General features: G+C 47.2%; 1 protein-coding gene across 1 annotated transcript; it reads right to left on the bottom strand.

The window, feature by feature from the left end:
- TMEM130 (transmembrane protein 130) lies at nt 1–27,775 on the bottom strand. Its single transcript, XM_072120484.1, has 8 exons — nt 27,632–27,775; nt 25,768–26,073; nt 24,443–24,614; nt 15,026–15,186; nt 13,540–13,624; nt 10,050–10,252; nt 9,258–9,379; nt 1–301 (listed from the first exon to the last, which is right to left on the bottom strand). The coding sequence occupies exons 1-8, from the start codon at nt 27,705–27,707 to the stop codon at nt 116–118; spliced, it is 1,311 nt and encodes a 436-aa protein (XP_071976585.1). The 5' UTR covers nt 27,708–27,775; the 3' UTR covers nt 1–115.

Here is a 27,775-nt window from a genome sequence, read left to right as displayed (position 1 = left end):
TATTTAATGCATTCAAAACATCTGGTTCCATGGGTACAATACTGAGCTGTACAGCAAGAACCAAGCTTTTTTTTTTTTAAGGCAACACTATAGGCAGCATATAATTAGACTCAGATCAGAGAGTGTAGCTCCTCGTGGGTGGGGCATGTAGGAGGGGCTGGGTTTCTCTGCTCTGCTCTCCATCCTCTGCAGTGCTGTCAGCTGTGCAGTGCGAGCAGCATAGGCTTCTTCGAGGGATTTCTTGGTACTCTGGAAGAGCTTCATATTTATCACTGACTGGAGAGAAATCAAAGTCCGCCACCTGGAAAAAGGGAAATCAGTTCATCATTATACATAACCTCTGCTCTTGACTCAATGGATTATTGGACAACTATGTATATAACATTCACTTATAACTGTATTAATCTTCAGAATCAAAGACAATCCTAAAGGGACATCCCAGAAAAAGGTGTTATGCAAATTACATGCTCCGAGGGGGTGGGACATGACATCTCGGCAGGGACATAATGTTGGATTATAGATGTTCTGGATAAATTCAGGAACAAGACAATAAAGGAAGTCCTACGCACCTACCCCCATACCTCATTCATAAGGGCACACGTGGACCCCCTTTAATGGGGGTCAAAGACAACCCTAAAGGGACATCCCAGAAAAAGGTGTTATGCAAATTACATGCTCCGAGGGGGTGGGACATGACATCTCAGCAGGGACATAATGCTGGATTATAGATGTTCTGGATAAATTCAGGAACAAGACAATGAAGGAAGTCCCATGAACCTACCCCCATAACCCATTCAGAAGGGCACACGTGGACCCCCTTTACTGGACCAATTTTTCAGTACTATGACGGTTTACATATTATTACAGTAAAATTTTATTTCTGGACTACTGGAACCGAGGCAGAAAAAGGAGCAAAAAAAGGAATCATTTTCCATAAAATACCATCTTTATTGCCACCCACATAAATTGTCACCTCCAACAGATCCAGGACAAAACGGGGAGAATATACAAACACCTCCCCCAAGCTTCCACCATCCTGCAGGGATGAAGTTTGGAACTGCCTGTGCTCATTATAGTACAAGAGGTCCAAGCAGGCAGCTGGGAGTTTTGTTATTTTAGCAAAATCTGACATATTGCTTCTCCATTGTACGCCTTCACAGATACTAACAATCCATCTCCATGCTGCCAGCAGACTTACAGTCATACGAGAAGGATATGGATTATCAGTGTAGCAGAGCTGACGCTCAGGGAGGTGGAGAGCGGGCAGCAGCTGTGTCACCCCATAATCTGTCACAATAGGAAATAACAAGGGCTAGAAAATGAGGAGTTCTGGGAAAATTCTTTGTGAAACCTTCTATTTACAAGGCTGAGAACAATGCAAGAGGGAGGAGGTGAGTGGTGGCTTCTGTAAAGGACCCACATTATAATTTATAGTTATAGTGCCCTTATAACTTATGGGCACTTTAGGTGAGGTTGGACACATCTGTTCCCATATTTCTGGACTGGAAGACATGTAGAAGATATTGGGGCTCATTTACTTACTCGATCCAGTTGCGATCCAGCAGCGTGTTCTCCGACGAGGATTCGGGTCTGCCAGCATTCACTAAGATCATGCGCCCAAGTTCCTGCATCTGTCGCTGCTGCGCCGAGGTCCGCCGGAGTTCACCTTCTTCTTCCTGGTGCATGTAAGTGCTTGATCTTGCGACACAAATCACTTTTTAAATTCCGCTGTTTTTCCGAATTCGTCGGGTTGTCCGACGGCCACCCCCCTGATTTCAGTCGCGTGAAAGCTGGCGCGATTATGCCGAAATTCGATCGCGTGCGCCAATATCCAGGCGGAATTTGCCGCAAAACAGAAAAATTCGGGAAACTGGACGGAAATGCGCAATTCGGACCCTTAGTAAATGAGCCCCATTGTGGCACATTTACTAAGGGTCCGAACGACGCATTTTCATTGGGTTCCGCAATTTTTCCTTTTTGCGCTGAATTGCCCCAGGTTTTTGGCACACGTGATCGGATTATGTCGCATCAGCGCCGGCTTGCATGCAACAAAAATCAGGGGGCATGGACGTCGGACAACCCGACTGATTTAGACAAACCGCAGAATTTAAAAAGCAAATTGTGTCGCAATATCAACACTCACATGCATCGGGAAGAAGAAGGTGAACTCCAGAGGACCTGAGCGGGGAAGCGACACATGCAGGAAATTGGAAGCACGATCGTAGTGAATCGCGGGCAGACCCGAATCCTCGTCGGACAACGCACGGCAGGGATCTCGATGGGACGGGTAAGTAAATGTGCCCCATTCTCTCGTCTTGGTGCATTCCCAGCATCTCTCAATACCTGTACATTCAGTTGTATCTGACAAAACCTGCATTTCCAACTATTAATTTAGCTGTATCTCCAGTTCCATAGCTCACAGAACCACAAGCCTTATGGTTATGGTCTAAAAGGTGTGATTCTTATCTTTAATATGACACCAGAAGCATGTTTCTAGGTAGTATAGAACCAAAAATAGGAGCTTCTACATTGACGCACCCCATCTAATTTCTAAATTTTATTAATTTTAGGGGAAAAAGTGACATCTCGACTCATTTGCATATGATTTTGGAAGGGTTTTTTTTATAGGTGAATAGGTCAGATTTCAAATAAAAGAGGGAGTTATAAAAAGGACATTTCATAACCTCAGTGAGGAGCCTGGTAGTTTATTAAACTAAAATCTGGTGACAGGTTCCCTTTGAGGAGGTTTCTGTAAGTCCCCTATAACTGCTACAACCCAGGACAATGAAGAGGGAGCGTCATACAAGAAGCTTCCCTCCAGAGAGCCTATAGCACTGTATCCTAAATTCTATAGGGGAACGGGAAGCCTGACTATTCGTGTCTAGGTATAGTCAAATTTTGCACTCTGGGTAGAGTATTAGTTGGATTTTGCGGGTTCTGTATACCCTTAACATTTGTGAGATAGTCCAATGATTGATGGCAGTGCCAGTCAGTAATGCTGTTGATTGGGTATATACAGCCAAGAGGAAAGATAAGGGTAGACTTGGACAGTAAGCCCTTACATTAGGTCCACCCAAATATCCATACCTATTTGTCAATCCTAACCTAGACGGTAGGTGACAACTGGTAGATGATCCCTTCTTGAAAGAGAGTCAAAAACAGGAAAAAACAAAATATAGAATGAAGGTCATACAAATATGGGAGAAAACAAAGAGGACTACTAAGTACAGAGTAAGAAGGTCGGAAGGCAAGTAGACAAATTCTAGCAAGAAAGACTTATAGCAAGCACTAGGAAGTGCACAAACAATCCTCTTATGGGATTCCAGGTCAAGAAAGTGATTGGACCGTTCCCTGGACATCCAGATCAAAGAGAAAATAGTCTAGCAGGAAAGGATTGTGAATGGACAATACATCTGTCCTTTACAGACAGCTTAACCGTCTTCAGCCCAGAAGCAAGTCAACAGGAGACAGATGTGTGTGGTGGAATCCAATTAATACAAATAGGATTGAGTGAGGGCAGCGTTCAGACTGCTGCAAGACAGAATGCAAACTAAGTACAAATTTATAGTCAGCAGCGCATCTTCTGCCATACTTTAAGGTCAGAGGATGATACTGAAGCCCAGATGGTACACAGATGATATAGGATTACACCCTTTTAAAAATATTAACACCCACTTCCCCATTTATGTGCACATTTTGAGGAGCTGTAATGGAGATATGACGGCATGTGGAGAAAAGCATCGGCCAGCAATCATATTCCGCGTGTCAGGAGAGATGTCACCTCCCCTTTACATCCCATATTGTATTGTGGCTGCTGTGTGTATTACACTATATCATATGGCTAGAGCCTTCATCCCGCTGCTCACATTACATAAAGTATATATACAGTTATCTACTTACCCAGGTCGCTAGGTTATACTGTACGGGGATGGATAAAGTGGCTTGACGTGAAATGTCTTTGAACCTAGCGGGAAACGATGTCTGGGATTTAGGAATAAACCGTTCCTCACAGATAATGAAGACATTGCAGTCACAGCTTGTGCGAAGACGCCATAATCCTCCTCTGTCATGTCAGCATGTGATCTGTGATGACTATTCCCCAGCATCTCGGGTAGGTCATCTATAATGCCGATAGGTGACTCTAGTCTATAAATCATTCCGCTCTACACCATGACTCCCAACTATCACAAAAGCTGTGGCAGCTGTACCTCCTCCCCTCTTAGTGTACCCCCTCTGCTCCCTTAGCACTCACCCCTCTCCCCTATCCCTTTGTCTGAAGTAATCTCTGAACAGCCTGTGAAGCTGCAGCACGGAGGGGCAATGGTAACACCCCCATGTAGCCCTACAGACTCATTACCATAAATTTAATAGTTAGTTTTAGAAGGACGGAGGTCATGGATAACAAATACAAGATTACTGATGTCACGGTGTTTGCATCTATAAGTGTCTCTGGTTTCTCATGATGGATTTTGATGGTAGATTTAATTAAGCCCCCACTATCAACCCTTCCCTTACTGTCACCACCCTCTAGTAATACCCCTGTAAAATTACCCCCTTCCACTGCCATTGTACTCAACTTTCCGGGTTTCCTTGCAGTAGCTATGTTTCCTTCTCGGAAGCAGGCAATTTTATATCAGGTGCCAGGGTTCTGAGTCTGTGGACCCTCTGGAGATGGTACTAGCCGACACCTGGGTCTGGAGTCTAAGTGGCACCTGGTCTTCACCAGAGCCTGCCACAAAGGTCTTGTTGCGGCAGGGTGCCACCAGGTCGTTCCACAGGTGCGACTAGCCCACGGTGGAGGCCAAGGTAGCAATAAGGTCTGTACCCGGGAAGACAGTGGGAGAACAGCACAGGAAGGAACACTGGAACTCATGTCAGGAACACAGGAGCTGGTACACGGAACAGGAACGCAGGAGCAGGATCACGGGAACACACCGGAACTCTTGGAGACACAGGAACGCTGGAGTAACTGGAACGCCAGAGACACAGGAACGCAGGAGACACTGGAAGCGTAGGAACGCTGGAGACAATGCATTCTCTTCTTTAGGAGCAGCTTTAGAAAGCTAGGTTTGAAAACCCTGGAAGGTCTTAGGAGAAGATCCAGCGCGGAATGCTGGGAGCCGCTTGGTTATATAGCAGAGCCGGAAATTCCAGCACCAATCAGGAGGACACTGGCCCTTTAAATCCCAGAGAGCCGGCGCATGGTCGCCCTAAAGAGCAGGGACGCGCACGGCCTAGTCGGTCAGGAGCGTGGAGCGTTGAGTCCGGGCCAGGGGGTTGCCGCGCCACATGGATCAACGAGGATTGCGGGTGCGGCCGTAACACCAGGTTTGAGGTGTGTCCTCACACTGCTGTGCACTTAGTTCTCTGCATTGAACTGCTTTGTAGCTCCTCTGCTCTGATAGTCTACTTGAACATGCTTTTCCCGGACCACCTGCTCCATTATTTGAGGCCCATGCACCCGGCTCATACACAAGGCCGCAGAAAGACATGGTCATGCGTGAGCCTATATAGTGTATATGTATGTGTAGTATGAATTATGTATATATAGTGTATGTGAATAGTATGAATGATGTGTATATATAATATTTATGTATGTATTAGGGGTGCTGTGTATATACTGTAATATATGTATGTAGTATGTGTGATACCTATATAACTACACACACAATATAATTGTCTCAATACTCTTGTATAGCTATACATTGGCTATACAGCATAACCCCCGCAGCATTTCCCCCCTCCCTATGCCGCCAGCACTTGCATTACCCGGCTTTGATTTTCTAGCTGTACATTTCATCTTCTTTTGCTTCCTTTGTAGTGATATGACCCAGGGGAGGCTGACGTCATGGTAGTTTGTTTTCCTACCTGCAGCTTTCTATACGTACATACAAAAGCCCCTTCTCCGCAGCCCCCCGTCCCTTCTGTACATCACACGACGAGTGTAAATTAGCTTCTGCCACTGTGAGATATCGTTCTCATTCATTTCCCCGTGCGGCGCCGCCTATTGTACCTGCCTTCATCTGCGGCCAGGAGTATCAGGACGCCGTCTCATGAAACATCGGATGTAATTATCAGCAAATCTAGAATGTTCTCACCCGACACAACACGTCCTGGAAGATCTGTGGGGCGCGACAAAGGACGGGGACGCAAAACAAGCAATCAAACCGTATCCTGCGCGAGTCATCCTGCCAATGTGTCCGCAAGATGCGGCTACGGTAGATAATACGGGATTATTTCCTGTAGTCAATGGCCGTTCTGATTGATGAATGGCGCGGACGCACGGGGAGACAAAGCTAAGAGGTTTTACAGGTGATGGTGAGTCATAGCCGCAAATTGGGGCCAAGACCGGCAGTGGCTGATGAGTGTAGGGAGTAAACACAACGCGCTTCGGGACTAATACCCTATTCTCCCACATTGTCATCCATTGCGTTACACATAATGAGACGTTTTCTTTCATGAAAAAAATAGACGCGATATAACGGGGGATGACGTCTTCTGGATTCAATGTACGGAGGTCATTGGTAATTTACGTGTCACGTATGAGTGTAAGTACATCATGTGCAGGCAGGACGGCGCAGGACAATCACTCTGCACTACATTCATTATTTTCTAAGTTTTCCATTAAATGGCTATAGGAGGATGAAGTAATATGATCTCTGTAATGTAAAGAGGCTGGAAACAAATCCATAAATGTTCTTCTGTCCATAAATAAAAGGAATAGCGAGGGAACACTTGGAATTACAGAGAATAAAGAATAACAACACGGAAGTGAACTTATCATTAAATGCAGTGTAATCTGCAGGAAGAATGTTATAAAGCAGGAGGAGCTGAGCACATTGTACATAGTGTCCTATCTGCAGGCAGCATGTTATAGAGCAGGAGGAGCTGAGCAGATTGTACATAGTGTCCTATCTGCAGGCAGCATGTTATAGAGCAGGAGGAGCCGAGCAGATTGTACATAGTGTCCTATCTGCAGGCAGCATGATATAGAGCAGGAGGAGCTGAGCAGATTGTACATAGTGTCCTATCTGCAGGGTGCATGTTAAAGAGCAGGAGGAGCTGAGCAGATTGTACATAGTGTCCTATCTGAAGGCGGCATGATATAGAGAAGGAGCTGCGCAGATTGTATATATTAACCTATCTGCAGGTAGCATGTTATAGAGCAAGAGAAGCTGAGCAGATTGCACATAATGTCCTATATGCAGTAAGCATCTTATAGAGCAGAAGGAGCTTAGCAGATTGTACATAGGGGCTTATTTACTTAGGGTCGCAGATCGCACTTTCGCCGGACTGTTCACAGTTTTCGGGATTTGCGCAGCTTTGACAGGCATTCAACAGGGGTTTGCGTTGGGATTGTGTCGCACGCAATCGGATTGTGGCACAGCGGTGCCGGCTTCCATGCAAGAGAGATCGGCCTGCCCTAAAATACGACTGATTTGGACTGAGCGCTAAATTTAACTTTCAAATTGTGCCGCAAGCCCAAGCACTTACATGCCCCAGGAAGAAGAAGGTGAACTCTGTCGGACCGGCTCTTAGGGAATCGTGGCACAGGGCATTATCTTGGGACGACGCACTTTCGTGAACTCTGCGGGACCAGGTAAGTAAATGCGCCCCATAGTGTCCTATCTGCAGGCAGCATGTTATAGAGCAGGAGGAGCTGAGCAAATTATACATGGTGTCCTATCTGCAGGCAGTATGTTATAGAGCAGGAGGAGCTGAGCAGATTGTACATAGTGTCCTATCTGCAGGCAGCATGTTATAAGGCAGGAGGAGCTGATCAGATTGTACAGAGTGTCCTATCTGCAGGCATCAGGTTATAGAGCAGGAGAATCTGTGTAAATTGTACAGACTGTCATATCTGCAGGCAGCATGTTATAGAGCAAGAGGAGCTGAGGAGATTGTACATAGTGTCCTTTATGCAGGCAGTAGGTTGAAGAACAGGAGGAGCTAAGCAGATTGTACATAGTGTTCTATCTGCTGGTAGCATGTTGTAGAGCAGGAGGAGCTGAGAAGATGGTACATGGTGTCCTATCTGCAGGCAGCATGTTATAGAGCAGGAGGAGCTGAGCAGATTGTACATAGTGTCCTATCTGCAGGCAGAAAGGTTATAGAGCAGGAGAATCTGACTAAATTGTACATAGTGTAATATCTGCAGGCAGCATGTTATAAAGCAGGAGGAGCTGAGCAGATTGTACATAATGGGGCAGATTTACTTACCCGGCCCATTTGCGATCCAGCGGCGCGTCCTCTGCGCTGGATTCACTAAGGCAGTTCCTCCGACGTCCACCAGGTGGCGCTGCTGTGCTGAAGAGCATCGGAGCGCACTGGAGTTCACCGAGCCGGGCTGAGTGAAGGTAAGTGCAATTCCGCAACCTTTTTTTTTTTTTGTAAATGCGGCGGTTTTTCAGAATCCGTCGGGTTTTCGTTCGGCCACGTCCCCCGATTTCCGTCGAGTGCATGCCAGCGCCGATGCGCCAAAATCCGATCACGTGCGCCAAAATCCCGGGGCAATACAGGGAAAATCGGAAACATTCGAGTAACACGTCAGGAAAACACGAATCAGGCCCTTAGTAAATGACCCCCAATGTCTTATCTGCAGACAGCATGTTATAGAGCAGGAGGATCTGAGTACATTGTACATAGTGTCCTATCTGCAGGCAGCATGTTATAGAGCAGGTTGTGTCCTCCTGAAGATGGATGTTGTCATGAACCAGGACCCAGATATTGGAGGTCATTTACTAAGGGCCCGATTCGCGTTTTCCTGACGTGTTACCCGAATATTTCCGTTTTTTGCCGTTTTTCCCTGAATCGCCCCGGGATTGTGGCGCACGCGATCGGATTGTGGAGCATCGGCGCTGGCATGCACGCGACGGAAATCGGAGGGGCGTTTCCGAACGAAAACCCGACGGATTCGGAAAAACCGCCGCATTTTTTTAAAAAAAGTGTCGCGGGACTCGCGCTTACCTTCACCAGGTATAGGCCGGTGAACTTCTGGGCATTCCGGCGGGCTTCGGGGAACTTCAGCGCAGCAGCGCCACCTGGTGGACGTCGGAGGAACTACTTTTGTGAATCCCGGCCGGACCCGAATCCACCGCAGAGAACGCGCCGCTGGATCGTGAATGGACCGGGTAAGTAAATCTGCCCCATTGTTTGGTGGCCAATGCACAATTTTTTCCGTTCATAGATCTGCTGTATGTGAAATATGTCAGATCCAATTCTCTCTATACTGAGTTGCAGATAATAAGGTCACCTACCTCCACCAGTGACTTCTGATGAGGGCTGTGGCTGCCGGCTTTGAATAAAGTGTAGAAGATAAAGCCTATGGCAATGGCAATGAACGTGCAGCAGGGGAGCACAAACCAGACTGGGTGCACACCTGTAAGATAAAGCTGGGGGTTAGGACAGAAAATGATATGTCTATGAGGCCATAGTGTATCTCCAGGCTCAAGCTCAATGTCATCTTAGGGAGTCCATCCAGAACATGATGTTACCCAAGTATGCTGTAAAAAGATAGTATTACAGGGATAGGATACAAAATTATTGTGTTGTTTGGCTAATGTTAGTTATGAGTCTAATGTATTTCCGAGCATTCCCTTTGTCTCTCTCTCTCTCTGCCTTTCAAGTCCACTCTCAGTCACTGATTGTTGTGCATCTCCCCATAAAGCAGCCAATCAATTACTATCATAAAGGAAAAGAGTTAAAGGCTTGCTTGTGAATACACAGGACTCATAACCACTAGCCAAGCAGCACAATATTTTTTTCACTATGTCAGAACAACCGATCATGACATCAAGTTCATTTTGCATGTGACACCTGAGCCAATTTCTTGGTTCAGCGGTTCTGAGCCTTTGAGTCCAGTGATTTGCTCAGCTTTCATATTCATTATTGTGTATTACAGGACTGGATATTTTGGAGCACAAGTCCTGGGACAAGGGGGCCTCTTATTTTTTTTTTTTCCAAAAAAAATATATACAACAATCACATTATTAGTAGACGGCATAGATGCATTTACGGATGCAGATCCCTATCCGTCCATTCCTTGTTACCTGTAGAAGTGACGCTGAGGCTCTGATGTCCTAACAATTCGCTGACTTCATTCTGGGCTTTGACGCTCAGGCAGTAACGTCCTGCAGATCTGAAGTGATGTCTGATCACGCTGGTAGTATCCTGTATCACCACTGGGTGGCAGTCTTCTCCATCCAATGACACACAGTCAGACTTGATGAGCCAGCAGACTGTCAGCGGGGGACTGGAAGATGAAGGATCACGTCTTACATCTCAACATGTCTTTACCAGTCTCCATACATTTTGGATATCTTAGATATATCTGACAGGTTATTATAAATGGCGCATCTCTGAAACCCCAGTGGTAAAATTAAGTATAATTGCTTCACTTCTTACAACACAAGAATCGTGAGAATTAAAGGGGCGCTGATTTAGGGATCTTCTAAATTTTCACATGAAAGATGTGTAAAAAGTTTGTCTCATTGGGCAAAAACATTTGTTTTTACAAACACATCCACTAACACGTGTGCAAACATTGTGATAACAAACGCTCGTGTAAACATTGTGTTAACAAACACTTTTTTACTTAAACATGATTATAACATGTGTGTTAACATTCTGCACTTTGTAAATGCAAATGTTAACAGCGATAGAATTTGGCAAATCTCTCTTCAGCTGTTGCGATGCGTTTTGAAAAATGCACGGGTTTTTGCATGTTTACAGTGCGTGTAGCTGGTTTGTATCTGTTTTTCTTACATTCTGGAAGTGTAAGCAGCTCTGAAAATGTTAACATAGCTGCTTACACTTCCAGCAATGAAGAAACAAAGGTTCAAAGCAGCCAAACACATAGTAAACATGCAAAAACGCATACGTTTTCAGCACGTTTAAAAACGCACCAAAACCAGTCCAAGAACACAAGGTGTGACCACACCCTTAGGCGATGACACATGACTTTGTGCAGTCCGTGTACCGCACTAAAAGGCGCACAAAAAATCCTTTGATTTTCTCAGAAATCAAAGGTGCGCCTTATAGTCCAGTGCGCCTTATATATGAACCGTACTTACAGACAACAGCTGTCTTGAACTGTGCACAGGTCTGCCCCCTGCTGGTCATTCATCCTTATAATCAGGTGCGCCTTATAATACAGTGCGCCTTATATATGAACCTAGATGTTTTAGCAGGAATTTATTGATGGTGCGCCTTATAATCCGGTCGCCTTATAGTCCGAAAAATAAGGTAAATGTTCTGTACTGTGGCACAGTGGCACGATCCCACGGACTGCACATAGTGGACGGGAGACCCTGTATTATATGTAATACAGTTCTGGCGCGGTTCTGGCGCGGTTGTTCGGTTGTCAGCAGAGGAAACGCCATTACATTATATCCCGTCCTCTGCTCTGTGTGCAGCCGGTGGGATTGGGCCACCATACGGAATATTTAGGCCGCGGTCACACGTACCGCTTGGCGTCCTCGGCCCGGACACGCATGCGTTTCCAGAGAAACGGATGCATTTGCTTATCAATCAAATGCATTTCCCTGGAAGAAGAGAGCATCTTCCATTACTATACAGGAGCTTCTGCCATTATTCAGACCCGAGCACATATGGTTATGTATAACACAAGATCTGTGTCAGCGGATCTCATGCGGAAGTATGACAGTCCCTGCCCTTTACTTCTTCTTCCTCTTGTGTCACATATCAGAGCCCGGACATGTGATGCCAGCGATGGTCTCATGTCTTATGCTGGATATTACCATCTATATTAGGAATATATGGGGCAAAGACTATACTGCATGGGGGCTGTTACAGGGAGACACTATCCAAGAATCTCAGATGTATCAGAATATTTATCACGTATTTATGGCAAATCCCATGTCTGAAATGGAAATATGGCGGCACTGTGGCTGAGTGAGTAGCACTTCTGCCTTGCAGCGCTGGGGTCCTGGGTTCTAATCCACCCAGGTCAACATCTGCACAGAGTTTGTATTTTCTCTCTGTGTTTGCATGGGTTTCCTCCGGGTCCTCTGGTTTCCTCCCACACTCCAAAACATACTGGTAGGTTGTTTAGATTGTGAGCCCCATGGGGACAGGGACCAATTTGACATGCTTTGTGCAGCGCTGCGTAATCTGTGTGCGCTATATAAATAAAGAATTGTTATCTCCTTAAGGATCTGTTAACCCTACTAGTTATCCCAGAAACTATTATGATATGAATATACACACAGGCCGTCCCTGGGTTACAAACAAGATAGGTTCCATAGGTTTGTTCTTAAGTTGAATTTGTATGTCAGTTGAAACTGTATATTTTATAATTGTAGATCCAGACAAATTTTTTTGGCCCCAGTGACAATTGTAGCTTCAAAATGTTTTGCTGTAATGGGACCAAAGATTATCAATAAAGCTTCATTACAGACACTTTACAGCTGATCATTGCAGTCTGGGACTATAGTAAAGCAATCAGAGATCTTTACCAGAGGTCACAGTGGGGTCTGTCTTTAACTAGGGGTTGTCTGTAAGTCGGTGTCATTAAATAGGGGACCGTCTGTATTTTTACCCATTTTGTTCTTATTCCATGTACTTTTTGTTGCTGTAGATGACACTAGGAGCGGATGATGTTCCTTAGATTGTTTACATCACAAGGATAAAACCAGTAGCTCCGGTCCATCTACATCCTTGTGTACAGTGAGGACATGGAGGATTTCACACATTTTCTGCACAGGTTTTGCACAGTAAAGTACATGTGAATAGGGTTTTGAAAACTCCATTAATGCCAAGGCTATAAACAACCTAAAGTTCATATTTTCCCAAAGTTGATGAACTTAGAGATTGCTGCACCCGGATTATCCATGTCTGATGGAATATAGGAATATACAAAGGGGTCACATGTCAGATTGTGTCTTGTTCATTAGGGCATCAATATCTCTAACTTACACCCTGAAGCTAACAACACTCTTCAAATATGTCGCAGGTAACCACAACCACCTGTACCCACCTCCGGGTGGGCCGGCTACCAAATCATCATCCTCCATTTCCCCTTTGCGAGAATTTCCCACCTCGAATGCCTTAACCCGCGGCTGCGTGACAAAAACTTTCACCACTAAAGGCGGGCATTTCTTCATCCTCGGCGGAAGTCCAAAGAGGGCATGGAAAGGTGAAACCCCTTCTTTTAATGTAAGCCGGACCACCCACTTTGTGACCTCACTCCCCTTCCGACCACCTCCCTGGCCTGTTCCATTACACCTCCCACCTCCCTAACCTCCGGCTGGCTAACCTCCGTTATAGGCTGCGCCTGACCACCTGCCCTTATCTTTTCCTTACAAACCATATAAATTATTTGCTGAAAGTGGACATCCCCTTTAAGCACAGCGCTCTGTATCTCCAGCGCTCTGATAGACAGTCAATGTGAGCGCTGGAGATATATGAGCGGACACTGCATGGAAACCCAGCAACTAGAAGAGAGTCTGGATATGGCCCTACAGTGTATGCAGTATATTATATCCACAGGACGGGTCACATTATGGGGTTTTCTCTCACCTTCCTAATATATGCAGGGACATGTTGACTGTCTGTCCGGCAGAGGCCTCTCCAGGGACAGCGATGCTGATATTACTGATAACATCTGGAAACAAGAAGATAAGTCTGGTTACTATCCCTGACAATAAGGAACATGATTTTATATAGTAATCATCTTAATCAATAATTAATACATTTAGACAGAAGTATCTAATGAGCCTTTTCTTATCAATGTGACTCTATGGGGGTCATTTATCGTATTTCCCACTTCTCTGCGCTCGTTTTGCGTCTATTTTCTGCACCCGATTTGTCTTTGTTGTTTTGGGTCTTTGTCAAATGCAGGTTTTTTTATTGCCTTATTAGGCGCAAATTTAAAAAAAGGCGCAATTTGTTCACAAATGACACCATTGCCTTTCCTAACCATGGTCAGGACTGACGTGTTATTGTGCAATTACTTGCGCCCATGTAGGCGTAATAGTATAATAAATTGGGCACAAACATCTGGAAAGAGGAGCAATGTAATGTCAAATAGGGCGTAATGACACACTGCGAATTGAGGCGTAGCCAAAAAAAACACAAAATAGGCGCAAAACAGCCATAACGCAGAAAAGAGGCACAAAAACACCAACGGCAGGGGAAAACAAAATGATAAATGACTCCCGATGTGACACATTACTCAGGCTCATAGGGGGAGCTCAGCTTTAATTTTATAAACAGCTGTGGGAAAATGAAAGCTGAGCTCTGATTGGATGTCAGGGGTAACTAGAACAGTTCTGCTCTAAGAGACTTATGATAAATCCCCCCCATAATTTTTATAACAAATCGATAGGACCGGTTATCAATATTGTATATATGGGGCGACTGATTTCCAGCATTCCTACAGATTATCTCTTCTCAGTAATTTAAAGGACATCTACCACCAGGATGAAGAATTGTAAACCAAGCACACTGACATACTGGTGTGTGGTTCTGCTCTTCTTTAAGCTTTAATGTCTCTGTTTTTAAGAAAAAAGGCTTTAAAAATTATGCATAAGAAGCTAAGAGAAGAGCAGATCCTGCCAGAGGGGGCACACACCAGTATGTCAGTGTGCTTGTTTTACAATCCTGCATCCTGGTAGTAGATGTCCTTTAAAAAAGGTAATAAAACAGGGCACAGATAGCGCCGTTTTCAGTGTAATGGCTCCACTGAGTGACTGCCCTTCAGCTCCCATTCACAAAATGTGCAGTAACCTGGTTTGACCACTTCATAGATCACGGAGCTGATTGTTACCAGCATAATCTGTGAGGATGCTGGGTTCCTGATCCCTAACAATGCGACAATGATGATCTATCCTCAGGATGGGATATCATTACTTTTTGTTCCAAAAAAAACCCCCTTTAATATCTAATTCTGATGTTTGTAAGGAGGGTGCATTTTATGATCCATAGTAAATCTACAAATAATGCGCACGGTTGGAATGATGAAGACTCTTGTAATGTAACCCTCAGTATGATGGTGCGCGTATACCTTGTAATGTCAGCATGACGGTGACGTTCCCAGTTTTTTTCCCAGAATGCCTTTGGTATTCGGCGTCATGAAGATGAGCGGTAACGTGAAGGGAAATCCTGTACTTTCCTGCTGAAGAATAGTTGTGATGTACAATAGGATCTGTTGTAAAAACTGTTGTCCTGGTAAAGAAATACAGAACATATCTCTTACTATAATGAGAATAGTAACACCCACTTGTCAATGTATCTATCAATTATCAGGAGGAATAACAGAGACACAACATAATGTACACTGGCCTGTACATACAAGTCATTCTCGGTTAAGATAAGCAATGTTAGCGTTATTAAGGGGTTATTCACATTGCTATACCCTGATCTGTAATATCTCATACACACTAGTCTCCATGCTGGAAGCATATCCATCAGGGGCATCACTCTAGCGCCCCCGATGGATACAGGTGCAACACCCTCGCCGATGCAATGGCGAGGTAGGGTTTGCGAATACGTCCCACCTGCATGTAATCCCATTACACAACATGGTTCTGATAGGACATAGGGATATTGCAGTGGTGAATCCTGCCTGGCAAGGCAGAGGTTAAGTATTTTGTATAATGCAGGATGCTGTCATCCAATGATATGTGTTACATCCTGTGCTCTGTAAGCTGAGATGTGATTGGAGGAGCAGCCACCACCTGACCAAAGGGAGGTAATAAAACCTCTGGCCAGGAATGTTCTGGATGATTATTCTAGTGTGGAATCCTAGGAGAATCAGTGAGTGAGTGAGTAATCTCTGTCTAGCCCATACCAGAGCAGGAAGAGCCTAGCCCCTGCCTCTGAAGAGTGGAGCATTAGATTAGAGTTAGTGTAGTGAGGAAAAGGGGTATCATCTTACCTTTGAAGGTGATACCTGAAGCCCTACAGGACAAGCTGAAGCTTCCTACCAGGACACAGCTGCCTCTCAGCCTGCCCTCTACTTCCAGGCTGGTGAACTATCTCCTGAGGCTCCCTCCAACTCACATCTCGGCACCCCATCTACCTGTTAAAGGCACGTTTGCTGCGGTTCCTGCGGTTCAAATAAAGAACTGTAAGTTGTTTTCTTCAACTTCTGCCTCCGTCTGGTCCCTGCTACTACCCCTGCCTTCATCACCGGCACCCTGTCCCTCACCCAGAGACTCACACTCGGGACATTAAGGGGTTGCCCCGGGGAGATCCGCTATAGCAGCCTCTCCCATATCATTTTCTTGCCAACACCACCCTGCTGGAGACCTGCCAGGCTGTAGGACAGCCCTCCGGTTCCCCCGTACCAAGCACCGTGACGATAGCGTGCTTAGGCCGCAACCGCCAGCCACTCCGGTACCGCGGGCCCCGGCTGTATCCAGGCCTCACCTCAAGGGCTAGGCCCCGGTGGGGGATGTTGCAAGTGGCGTCACGAACAGGATATATACTTCTGTGCCTTATCCTGGCACTAAAGACTGTACTTTATTAAGAAAAAGACTGTGCTGCCTAACCCTGCTGCCATCCGGGTTTAGGCCCAAGTATTTGTGTGTTTCTACATTGAACTTTATACTGCTGCCACGTGCTGTCGAGCGCCGCTCCAGCGCTCAAGAGGTTAATTCCTGCAAGGACTGTGTCAGCTCTGCTACATCCGGCGCTACTGCGCCTGAAGCATTTACCTCAGAGGCGTGTGGCGCAGCAAGTATTCCAAGCTCGCCAAATCCTCACTGGCGGGAACTCCAGAGGCGTCACTAGGCTCCGCCCCCTGCGCGAGTGGCGCGAACTACCGTGGAGGAGGAGCTGGAGCGAGTGCGGCCGGCAACGAAGAGGGTTAATCGGCCATCTTGGATTTCGGCGCAGGCCGCGCCTGAAGCCTGCCAGCAGTGTGCGCATCATCCGGAGATCCGGCGCACGTGTCCTGCGACTGGAGGAGAACACCGCTGAGCATCACCGAGCCCTGCTGCCTGCCGGACATCGGGAACGGAGACCTTCGTGCACCGGAGCTGTCCTGTCACCGCGGCTGATCCTGAGTGAGTACCGCTGGGGAAGTTAAAGGGGGGTAGAGATTGTTTCCGATGCTAGGTTATTGGCTCACCTCCCAGGGAATAGTGACTGTGTCTTAAAGTGCCCACGTCCCATTCCAGCCATCGCCCATAGCAACGGACATTGTGTAACCCTACAGACTTCCCTCAGCTAGACCAGTCATGTCCGCCCAGGACGAAGATACGGGACTGGAGCAAGTCCCGTCCCCTGGTTCCTCCTCAGGGTACCGGAGCATGTTAAGTCCTCCAGAGAGTCCCTTCAGCCCTGCTACGGCTAGTGTCCCTGGGACTCCCACCATGATGCCTCTGACTATGCCCTACTATCTGGGGGCCCCCTGGTTACCCTACTACGAGGGAGAAGCACATACTCTCCCTGAATTCAGGGACAAGTTGTTAGCCACCTTCGCCTTGCTCCCGTTCACAGAGGAACAGAAAGTGGGCATCCTAACCGGGCAGTTGAAAGGACCCGCTCTCCGGGAAGTCAAGTCTTGGCCCCGAGAACAGTGTCAGAATGTGGTCCAGATTCTTGATAGGCTACGCAACACCTTTGATAAGTGTACTGTCTCCGAGTTGAAGCAGAAATTCTTCGGGAAAAGACAGAAGCCCCAAGAGTCCCTCCGAGACTTTGCCCTCTCCCTACAGGAGACATGGAAGGCCATCACCTGCCTTGAGCCCAAAGACGCTGAAACCTCTGATCAAACCTTAAGGGAACAATTTATTAATGGACTTGTTGATAGAAATCAAAGGTGTCAACTAAAGATCATCTCTTCTCAACATGCCCAGGCCTCCTTCCTTGAGTTTAAGGAAATTGCCATTGACATATTAGGGGACCGACCGCCTACTGGACCGCAGAAAGAGCCTGAATCTGTGGAAATGGAAGAATCTGCTCTCGCTTGCCATCCTATGCAGGCAGCATCACCTAATCCTGTGGCTATGGAAGTTACTGGCATAACAGGACCGGTCCCTAATCTGGCGGACACCCTGCATCAAATCCTTGATCGGTTGACCCAGTTGGAAGTAACTGTCTCTGCTATGAGGAGGAAACCTCCAGAGAACCCGGTACGGTCAGCTACTCCTCGTGAATCTCCGACTAAACAGCGCCCAAAAGAAGCGAAGTCGTTAAGCACCTGGAGTCAGAAGAAACCCCGTCAGCGGTGCAGCTACTGCCATAAATATGGGCATGAAGAGAATGACTGTCGTCAGTTAAACGACAAACCCTTGGAGCTAAGGGACGACCTCCAAGGGAAGAACTTGTAAGTCCCAGAGATGCTAACTGGATGCCCAGGTTCGTGGGGACTCGCCCCATGGTTCATGTAACCATCAACGGAGTTACCCTACCGGCCTTAATTGATACCGGCTCTCAAGTGACCACCCTCCGGAGTGCTGCCTTCGAGAAATGCCGAGGAAGAGCATCCTTAATCCAGCCTCCCAAGGCTTACTTGAACATCATTGCTACGAACGGAAAACCCGTACCCATCCGCGGCTACTGGGAGCCCACGCTAACCATTGGAGACACTGAGTTAACCAGACAGGGCGTAGTGGTGACACGTGTGCCCGAAAACGGTAACTTCTCCCTGGTACTGGGTACCAATGTCCTCCGCAACTGCTACCCTGAAGTGCTGAAGGCTCTCCACGACTCCCTGCCAACAGTGCCCAACGGTTCCCGGAAGGTAATTCAGGAGACTATGCAGGTTCTAGCGGCGCAACAGAAGTTTGCTGGCCCTAATGGTGAAATCTGCAGAGCCCGGATCAAGGATCCCCAACCTGTCCGCCTTCAACCTGGGACTGAGACGTTAGTATGGTGTCGAGCCTGCATGGGCGTCCAAGGTCAAGACTACCAGGCGATAGTAGAACCTCTACCAGCTGATGAAGACCTGCCCATTCTAGCCGCCAGGAGCCTAGTCACTGTATCCCGAGGACAAGTACCCATTCGACTACTAAATGTGGGAGACTCCCCAGTGGATCTGAGAAAGTACCAAGCCGTAGCCACTCTATTCAGCGTGCATCCTGAAGACTTGGTGGAAACCGCTCTGTCTGCCTCCCAACAGTTGGAAGTGAAGCAAAGTGCTGAAGGTGAGCCTGCCGAGCAATCCTGGTGGCTTGAGCTCAATATTGGAGACGACGATTTTACTCCTGCAGACCAAGTACAAGGTGTCCTGGATATCGTTATGAAGCACCACCAGGCCTTCAGCAAACACCCACTGGATTTTGGGCAGACTACTCTGATCCAACACACCATCCCTACTGGCTCTCATCCTCCTATCAAGGAACGGTACCGGCCCATCCCTCCAGCCCGCTACCAAGAGGTGAAGAAGCTGGTACAAGAGATGAAGACAGCCAACGTTATCCGGGAGAGTCACAGCCCATGGGCTGCCCCGCTGGTCCTTGTGAAGAAGAAGGATGGAACCCTTCGATTCTGTGTTGACTATAGGAAGATCAACAATATCACCCACAAGGACGCCTATCCTCTGCCTCGAATCGAGGAATCCCTCGCAGCCCTAGGGTCAGCTGCCTACTTCTCTACCCTGGACCTGACCAGTGGCTACTGGCAAGTAGCCATGGCGCCGGAAGACAGAGAGAAGACGGCTTTCACCACCCCAATGGGCTTGTTCGAGTTCAACAACATGCCGTTTGGGCTATGCAACGCCCCAGGCACATTTCAACGGCTGATGGAGAGATGTTTGGGTCATCGCAACTTCGAGACCGTCCTGCTATATTTGGACGACATTATCATCTACTCCAAGACTTATGAAGACCACCTCCACCATCTGGCTGAAGTCTTCCAAATCCTGACCCAACATGGGTTGAAGGTCAAGCCATCCAAGTGCCACCTGCTACAACCTAGCGTCAAGTACCTGGGACATGTGGTGAGCGCTCATGGAATTGAGCCAGATCCAGAGAAGATTGCAGCTGTTCACGACTGGCCTACCCCATCAACCGTACGGGACATCAAAAGCTTCCTGGGATTTGCCAGTTATTACAGGCGTTTCATCCCGAAGTTTGCCCAGCTGGTGGCTCCCCTGCAAGAGCTTCTAAGGGGCCTGCCAAAAGAGAGCCAACGTTCCCGAGTATCCATTGAGTGGACGGCCGAACGAGAAGCTGCCTTCCAGATGCTCAAGCAACGGCTGACTGAACCTCCGGTGTTGGGATATCCAGACTATAGTCTGCCTTTCACCCTATACACTGATGCCAGCAAGCAAGGTCTAGGGGCGGTATTATCCCAGCTCCAAAACGGAACTGAAAGGGTCATAGCCTACGCCAGCCGTTCCCTCCGAGAACCGGAGCAAAACGACCAGAACTATAGTTCCTTCAAGTTGGAGTTTCTGGCGTTAGTCTGGGCTGTGACCGAAAAGTTCAAGGACTACCTAGCTGCATCATCTTTCACTGTCTTCACAGACAATAATCCTTTGGCGCATCTGAACACCGCACGTCTTGGAGCACTGGAACAACGGTGGGCCTCCAGACTTGCCAATTTCAGCTTTACCATCAAGTACCGGGCTGGTAAGACCAATGACAACGCCGACGCTCTGTCCCGTCTCCCTGACCAGTGGGAGGGACCCTCCACGGATGCTCAGTGGGAAGATGTGGAGATGCCAGCGTTCTATGCCCGGTTTGTGCGTCAAGATGCCCAGAGAGTTTTCTCCCTACCGACAGAAGCAGAGCCAGCTACTCCCCAAGAAGAGTCAGAGCCCCCTGCGGAAAAGGACCTCTGGATGAGTCTTCAGGCTGATAGCCGTGCCATAGGAGAAGTAATGGACTATCTCTCTAGTGGGCGAGTGCCTGAAAGAATCCGGCGCAGAAGAGCTGATGGAGAACTGTCTCAATTGTGGCGCCAGAGAAAGACTCTGAGCATGCACCAGGGTCTGCTAAAGAGAAGAACTCTGGACCCTATCACTTATGACCGGCTATACCAGATTGTGATTCCCAGGAGGGATGCCAAAATAGTACTGGAAATGTACCATGACCAGTCCGGACACTTTGGCGCTCAGAAGACTGAAGCCACCCTCCGAAGGCGATTCTTCTGGGTCAACATGAAGTCCGACATTGAAGCCTGGTGTCGAGAATGCCCAGCCTGCGCCATCGCTCTAGGAGAGCGACACAATCAAAGGGCCCCTCTACGTCCCATTGTGAGCCAACGGCCCTTGGAGATCCTGGCATTGGACCACGTGAAGTTGGAGCCCAGCAGATCCGGTCACAGTTATGCCCTTACGATCATCGACCACTATACCAAATTTGTGGTTGCAGTACCTGTCAGAGATCTGTCTGCAAGGACCACCGCAGCGGCCCTGTGGAAGAGCTTCATCCTCCCCTATGGCTGTCCGGACCAGATCCTTACAGACCAAGGGACAGCATTTGAGTCCCAAGTCTTCCAGGAGCTGTGCACTCTATATGGCTGCAAGAAGCTGAGGACCACAGCCTATCATCCCCAAGGCAACGGGCTGTGTGAAAAGATGAACCAGACTCTAATCAATATGCTGAGGACTCTGACCCCTGCAAAAAGGGCTGACTGGCCAAAACTATTGCCCGAATTAGTGTACCTGTACAACAATACCACTCATTGCTCCACAGGATACACCCCGTATTATCTGATGTTCGGGAGACACGGTCATCTCCCTGCTGATATGACCTGGGACATGGAGTCCCCTGATTCCCAGTCTTTACTCCCCCAGACTGACTGGGTTCACGAACACCAGAGGCGCCTGGCGGATGCCAGAGAAGTTGTGGATCTGCGGTTGGAAGAGGCCCGAGAGAAACAAAAAAGGGACTTCGATCGTAATGCCTGTGCTGAGCCTTTTGCCCCAGGAGATCGAGTGTGGCTGCGCAACAACCATCCTACCAGTAAGCTAGATGGGCGTTGGGAGCGTGAGCCATACCTAGTTAGGGACAGTCTCTCCCCTGAAGTCTACGAGATTTCAAGAGGAGACCGTCCACCACTCCGGGTACATAGGAACCGGCTGAAGAGATGTCTTCGTCCTTTTGCCCCTATGTCTACACCTCTCACCTCGACTCCCAACTTACAGACCTCCTTGTGTTCACCTACCCCCAGTTTCTTGGAACTTGTGACTGTGCCTCAATTCTGTTTTGTTTCCACTCCAGTAAGAGGTACCTCGGAGAGACCATCATCCCCACCGCAGTCTCCAATACTGCTGCCTGTGGAGGATGATCCGGCTCCAGTGTCTGCAACCCCTGAAGCATCAGAGGCAGCTGAGACTCCGACTCCAGCGCTTGACTCAGAGGAGGACGATGAGGAGGTTGTTATCTTCTCCAGGCCGGAACTTCGAAGGTCTCAAAGGGAGACAAAAGGTAAAGCTCCTGCGTACCTGCAGGAGTACCAGCTGGTGACACGCAGAAGGAGGAGGCAGGTACGTTTTTCTGACACCGAAGTACTTACCACCGAAGAAGATGCAGAGTAACCCCTGAAGGGCTGTAGCCCACTTCAGGTACTGTGTACATATTGTATATTCCCTTCTCTCCTTACCCCAAAAGAGCCAGAGACTTTCCTGAGACTCTTATCCCTATTTATCTCAGTCAAGAGACATACCTTGAACTGATTATTGTCATGTGCTATGATAGCACCCTTCCTCTGCCACAGCAGAGATTTCTTCAAAGGACTCTGTCCCTCTACACATAGAGGAGACCCTTTGCTTCTACTGCACTTTTCCCCCCACATCAAGGGCTGTACCCAGAAGATGGACTTTGTCAGAATAGACCTTCTGAGAGACTTTTGCCAGATACTCCAGGGAAAAGTTGCTATTGACTATTATTTTGCACTTAATGCCTTCCTTTTTAGGTATGGACATTCTGTTTGCACTTTTTATGCCTTTTCTTTGCAGGAAAGAGACATTTACTATCATGCTACCCTGAGTAGCCTATCCACCTCTGTAACGTTTGTAACGTTCAAGATGTGTACCCATTGGGCTCCTAAGCCAATGTGAATTTACCTGTTTGCACACTGTCAGAAGATATGCCAGTAGTCTGCATTAACCCTTTTATAGGCTTTTCAGGTTGTAGTGTGGCTGTGTCGGACCGTCTCTATGTAGTACAATGTTTTATTGTGTCACATATGCCAATGTATGCATATATACACTATATAATTGCCGCCAGGGAAGAAGCGTTGATAAAACAAATATACAGGCCTTGGTGCAAGGAGTGGATTACAGGACATGACACCACACCTTTCCTACTGTACAGTTCGGTTTAATGGCGTCAGCGACCAACTGTCATACAGCTACATGTTTGTCTTAGTCCGACACCAACCCAGGTGCCTGTCTCCAGGACCATGGGCGGTTTGTCCCTACACCTCACATAGCCTGCACTTCCTAGAAGTGCCCTTAGCCCCCTCTGTGCCCCAAACCATCTGTAGTCGAGCCGAGGGCGGCTCTTTCAATTGCCCCCGGGGTATGCAACACCCTCGCCGATGCAATGGCGAGGTAGGGTTTGCGAATACGTCCCACCTGCATGTAATCCCATTACACAACATGGTTCTGATAGGACATAGGGATATTGCAGTGGTGAATCCTGCCTGGCAAGGCAGAGGTTAAGTATTTTGTATAATGCAGGATGCTGTCATCCAATGATATGTGTTACATCCTGTGCTCTGTAAGCTGAGATGTGATTGGAGGAGCAGCCACCACCTGACCAAAGGGAGGTAATAAAACCTCTGGCCAGGAATGTTCTGGATGATTATTCTAGTGTGGAATCCTAGGAGAATCAGTGAGTGAGTGAGAAATCTCTGTCTGGCCCATACCAGAGCAGGAAGAGCTTAGCCCCTGCCTCTGAAGAGTGGAGCATTAGATTAGAGTTAGTGTAGTGAGGAAAAGGGGTATCATCTTACCTTTGAAGGTGATACCTGAAGCCCTACAGGACAAGCTGAAGCTTCCTACCAGGACACAGCTGCCTCTCAGCCTGCCCTCTACTTCCAGGCTGGTGAACTATCTCCTGAGGCTCCCTCCAACTCACATCTCGGCACCCCATCTACCTGTTAAAGGCACGTTTGCTGCGGTTCCTGCGGTTCAAATAAAGAACTGTAAGTTGTTTTCTTCAACTTCTGCCTCCGTCTGGTCCCTGCTACTACCCCTGCCTTCATCACCGGCACCCTGTCCATCACCCAGAGACTCACACTCGGGACATTAAGGGGTTGCCCCGGGGAGATCCGCTATAGCAGCCTCTCCCATATCATTTTCTTGCCAACACCACCCTGCTGGAGACCTGCCAGGCTGTAGGACAGCCCTCCGGTTCCCCCGTACCAAGCACCGTGACGATAGCGTGCTTAGGCCGCAACCGCCAGCCACTCCGGTACCGCGGGCCCCGGCTGTATCCAGGCCTCACCTCAAGGGCTAGGCCCCGGTGGGGGATGTTGCACAGGTAACATGACAACTTCTTGTTATGTTCTAACAAACCTGTTATCCAGGATCCATTTATAGGTGAATGTGGCTGACTTAAAGAAGTTACTGGGGTCATGAATGAGGAAAGATAACGTCACACTCCTGTTCGTGGCCAAGAAGTAGCCGTCCCTCCAGCGAGCGTCATTAGTATAGTCTTGTGATGCTGTGAGATGTCCCACGATCCCCCCTGCAGATAGAGAGTCAATTATTAGACTGATAATAATACATTGAAAATCATTAGAGGCTTCCACCATTTTCAAGATCTCTGCTTGTTGTTAGTGAATAAACCTCCTTTTCTCCTCGTTTTAGCATACATGTATCTTAACCTAACAATCATATAGAAGGAAAGTGGCTGTATACAGGGTCCACCAACTCCCTCCCAAAGGTTAAAGGCCCTAATCACATGGACGCACCCGTAGCAATGTTCTTTCCTGAAAGATCTGCTCCCATTCATCCGACAAATGAGGTCGTTTCTTTGGACTGTTTAAAATACTGGCAGAATACAAGCAAAAAAACATACCGTATTTTTCGGACTATAAGGCGCACCATCAATAAATGCCTGTTAAAATGTCTAGGTTCATATATAAGGCGCACCGGATTATAAGGATGAATGACCAGCAGGTGGCAGACCTGTGCACAGTTCAAGGCAGCTGTTGTCTGTAAGAACAGTTCATATATAAGACGCACTGGACTATAAGGCGCACCTTTGATTTCTGAGAAAATCAAAGGTTTTTTTGTGTGCCTTATAGTCCGAAAAATACGGTAATGGATACTTAAAGTATTGTTTCCAGAAATTTGGAAAACACCTATGGGCCAGGTGAAATAAGAGCGCATATTTAACCCTCTCTGACTCTTGGTTCTCATGTCTCTCTCTTGGTATTTCCATAGCTTTTTTTGCCCCAAAACCCAGCGTGAAATTCTGGGGGAGGGGGAAAGGGGGTCACAAAACTCACTTTATCCAATGAGTCACCTTCAAATCTCCCATAAAGCTGCATGGATAGATACTACCACAGATGAGTGGTAGATGATGGGGAGCCCACAAGATGAAAGTGAAATGAGATGGGCCATGCTATTAGGGAGGAGCCACAATAAGAGGGTGACCCCAATAATTATTATTCCCTTATCATTCCATGTGGGTGTCTAGGGCGCATGAAATGGCACAGCTGGCACGGGGCTGGCCGGAGAATACACCATGAGGTCTAAGTTTCATGCTGTATCCACCGTGGCAGCGCACAGAGGGCAGGGGTAATATCATATGCCGACACATGATATGTAAATCATACGTGTAGTATAGAAATCCCTGGAAAAGATGCATAGTACATTATAGAAACTGTGCCTACTTGTAACCTGGAGCTCTGTAGTGTTTCTAGCGATGGGTTCGCACGCAGAGCAGCGTCTTTCTGTCACCCAGACTGATATGGGGTAGTACCCCGGAGATTCACACTGCAGTGTAATGGAAGCGCTGGAGTTTTTCTGCGAGTGGTGGATGGGCAGCAAAGGGGTGTAGATCCAATGGAAGTGATACAGTCCGGGGTCTGCTATGAGAGTCGTGCTATCGTTTGCTATCAGTAAACTGGCATTCACCGTCGCCTGCGCACCAGATGTTATGGGGCCATCGGAGGAAACCATCAGGAAGTAGGATTCATCTGGAAGACAATGAGGAGAGAGGTCAGGACAACGATTAGTCGTGTAATACTCAACTCTGTTTTTGGAAAGAAGTAAGATATTTTTGAAAGCAGGTCCCATTTGCAGTTTGCATAAAGCTATTTGGGGGGCACAGCAAGCACATGGTGCACTTGGGGCGAGCATATGGTGCACCTGGGGCGTCTGAAGGTTTTGTATTTTTATATGTGCAGTTTTAAGTTTTTATTTGTGTAGAATATTTAAATATTTTTTAATTTTGTACCAAAATGATCTGTACTTTTTCTTTTTCTCGATTCCTGTTAGGACCCATTGCAGGAGGGGATTGGCCTCGGTGGTGGTGCCGTACTACTAGAACCAGACTACCTTACAATGTGCATGGATTTACTTTTGGACTGAAATCATCTTCTCTCAACAAGTGTAAAGTGTTGGGACATGTTACTTTGAAAGAACTTCCTTCAAGAACTTGATAGGAGTGAGCGCTGACGAAATTAACTGTATGAATGTACTTTTGGTTCTTGAGAGTGAAACCACTTGCCAGTTGCTCCTCTTGCTTTAGGAATATCATTTTTTATTTTATCATAATCCAGCCCTGTTAACCATCTAATGTGTTTGGGGGTCTCCTAATTCTACATGAATGGCATATATCCAATGAAAGCAGGCACAGCCATGTAAGATTTCAAGGTGGGCAGTGAGATATTACAAAGGCTTCAGCTCCAGCATTTAAAGGGACGTGCCATCTGGGTAGAAAGTGGGGCTCATTTACAAAGGGTCGCACTTTGCACTTTCATCGGACTTTGCACTTTTTTGGGGGGATTTCACGGCTTGCACAGGGATTTAACAGGGGTCTGTTCCATGTGGCACAAATTGGGAGGGGGGGGGGCGTTTCTTCGGACGATCCGACTGATTCGGACTGAGCGCGGGATTTAACTTTCAAATTGTGTCGCAAGACAATGCACTTACTACACCAGGAAGAAGAAGGTGAACTCTGTCGGACATGTAAGTAAATGTGGTCCATTATGTTACATTTTATCAATGGTCTGAAGAACTGGTGTCTGTGAACGGGAAACATAGTAACAAAAGAAGCCCCTGATTCAATTAAATGGACAATGACACAATATCTGATTTGTCCTAGTTCTGTAGTCTATAGAGTAAGATAGTTTTTCAATATTTCTATAATCTGGTGAATAGAAGAACAGTCACAGCGGGGGGGGGGGGGGGGGTAGGAGGGTGCTTTATAAAATGTTTATAATAATTATTATAATAAAATCATATTACAATAAAACCTTCAGAATCTTCAATGCGATCTTTTAGTGGCACAATGAATCACATTTAGAATATATTTATGTTACATTGTATCAATACACTGAGCGCACACAGGGCCACCATGCCCATAAATAACTCCCCAAATTTTTGCATAATTTTGACTTTCAATACGTTACTATTCCAATTGTATAAAAGAGACATTATTAGATTCCAGAGATACCCAGATCCCAGGTGACAGCCCCTTCCCGAGACCTGACATGCAGCCATCCGCCCTCATGCTATCATTCGGTTACTTACATCCAGATATGGAGCTCACAGCAGCTGCCAGGAGGAGAAGGTGGAGGATCACAAGGGTGCAGCTGGAGGAGGCCATGACACCTCTGTGTAAGATCTGGAGCAGCTTTGTGCGGTCACATAATATGACAGCATCATCTTCCTCCT

The sequence above is a fragment of the Engystomops pustulosus genome, chromosome 8 (genome assembly GCF_040894005.1).
Source record: "Engystomops pustulosus chromosome 8, aEngPut4.maternal, whole genome shotgun sequence".
Classification (NCBI taxonomy): Eukaryota; Metazoa; Chordata; class Amphibia; order Anura; family Leptodactylidae; genus Engystomops; species Engystomops pustulosus.
This window is presented reverse-complemented; position numbering and strand designations above follow the sequence as displayed.

Bases quoted from the DNA above. Each gene is read 5' to 3' on its own strand.
- TMEM130 (XM_072120484.1), bottom strand. From the start codon at position 27,707: ATGGCCTCCTCCAGCTGCACCCTTGTGATCCTCCACCTTCTCCTCCTG. The intron at 24,615-25,767 runs GTAGGCACAGTT...CTCTATCTGCAG, and splicing joins TACAGAGCTCCAGGTTACAA to GGGGGATCGTGGGACATCTC. The intron at 13,625-15,025 runs GTATACGCGCAC...TCTTGTTTCCAG, and splicing joins CGTCATGCTGACATTACAAG to ATGTTATCAGTAATATCAGC.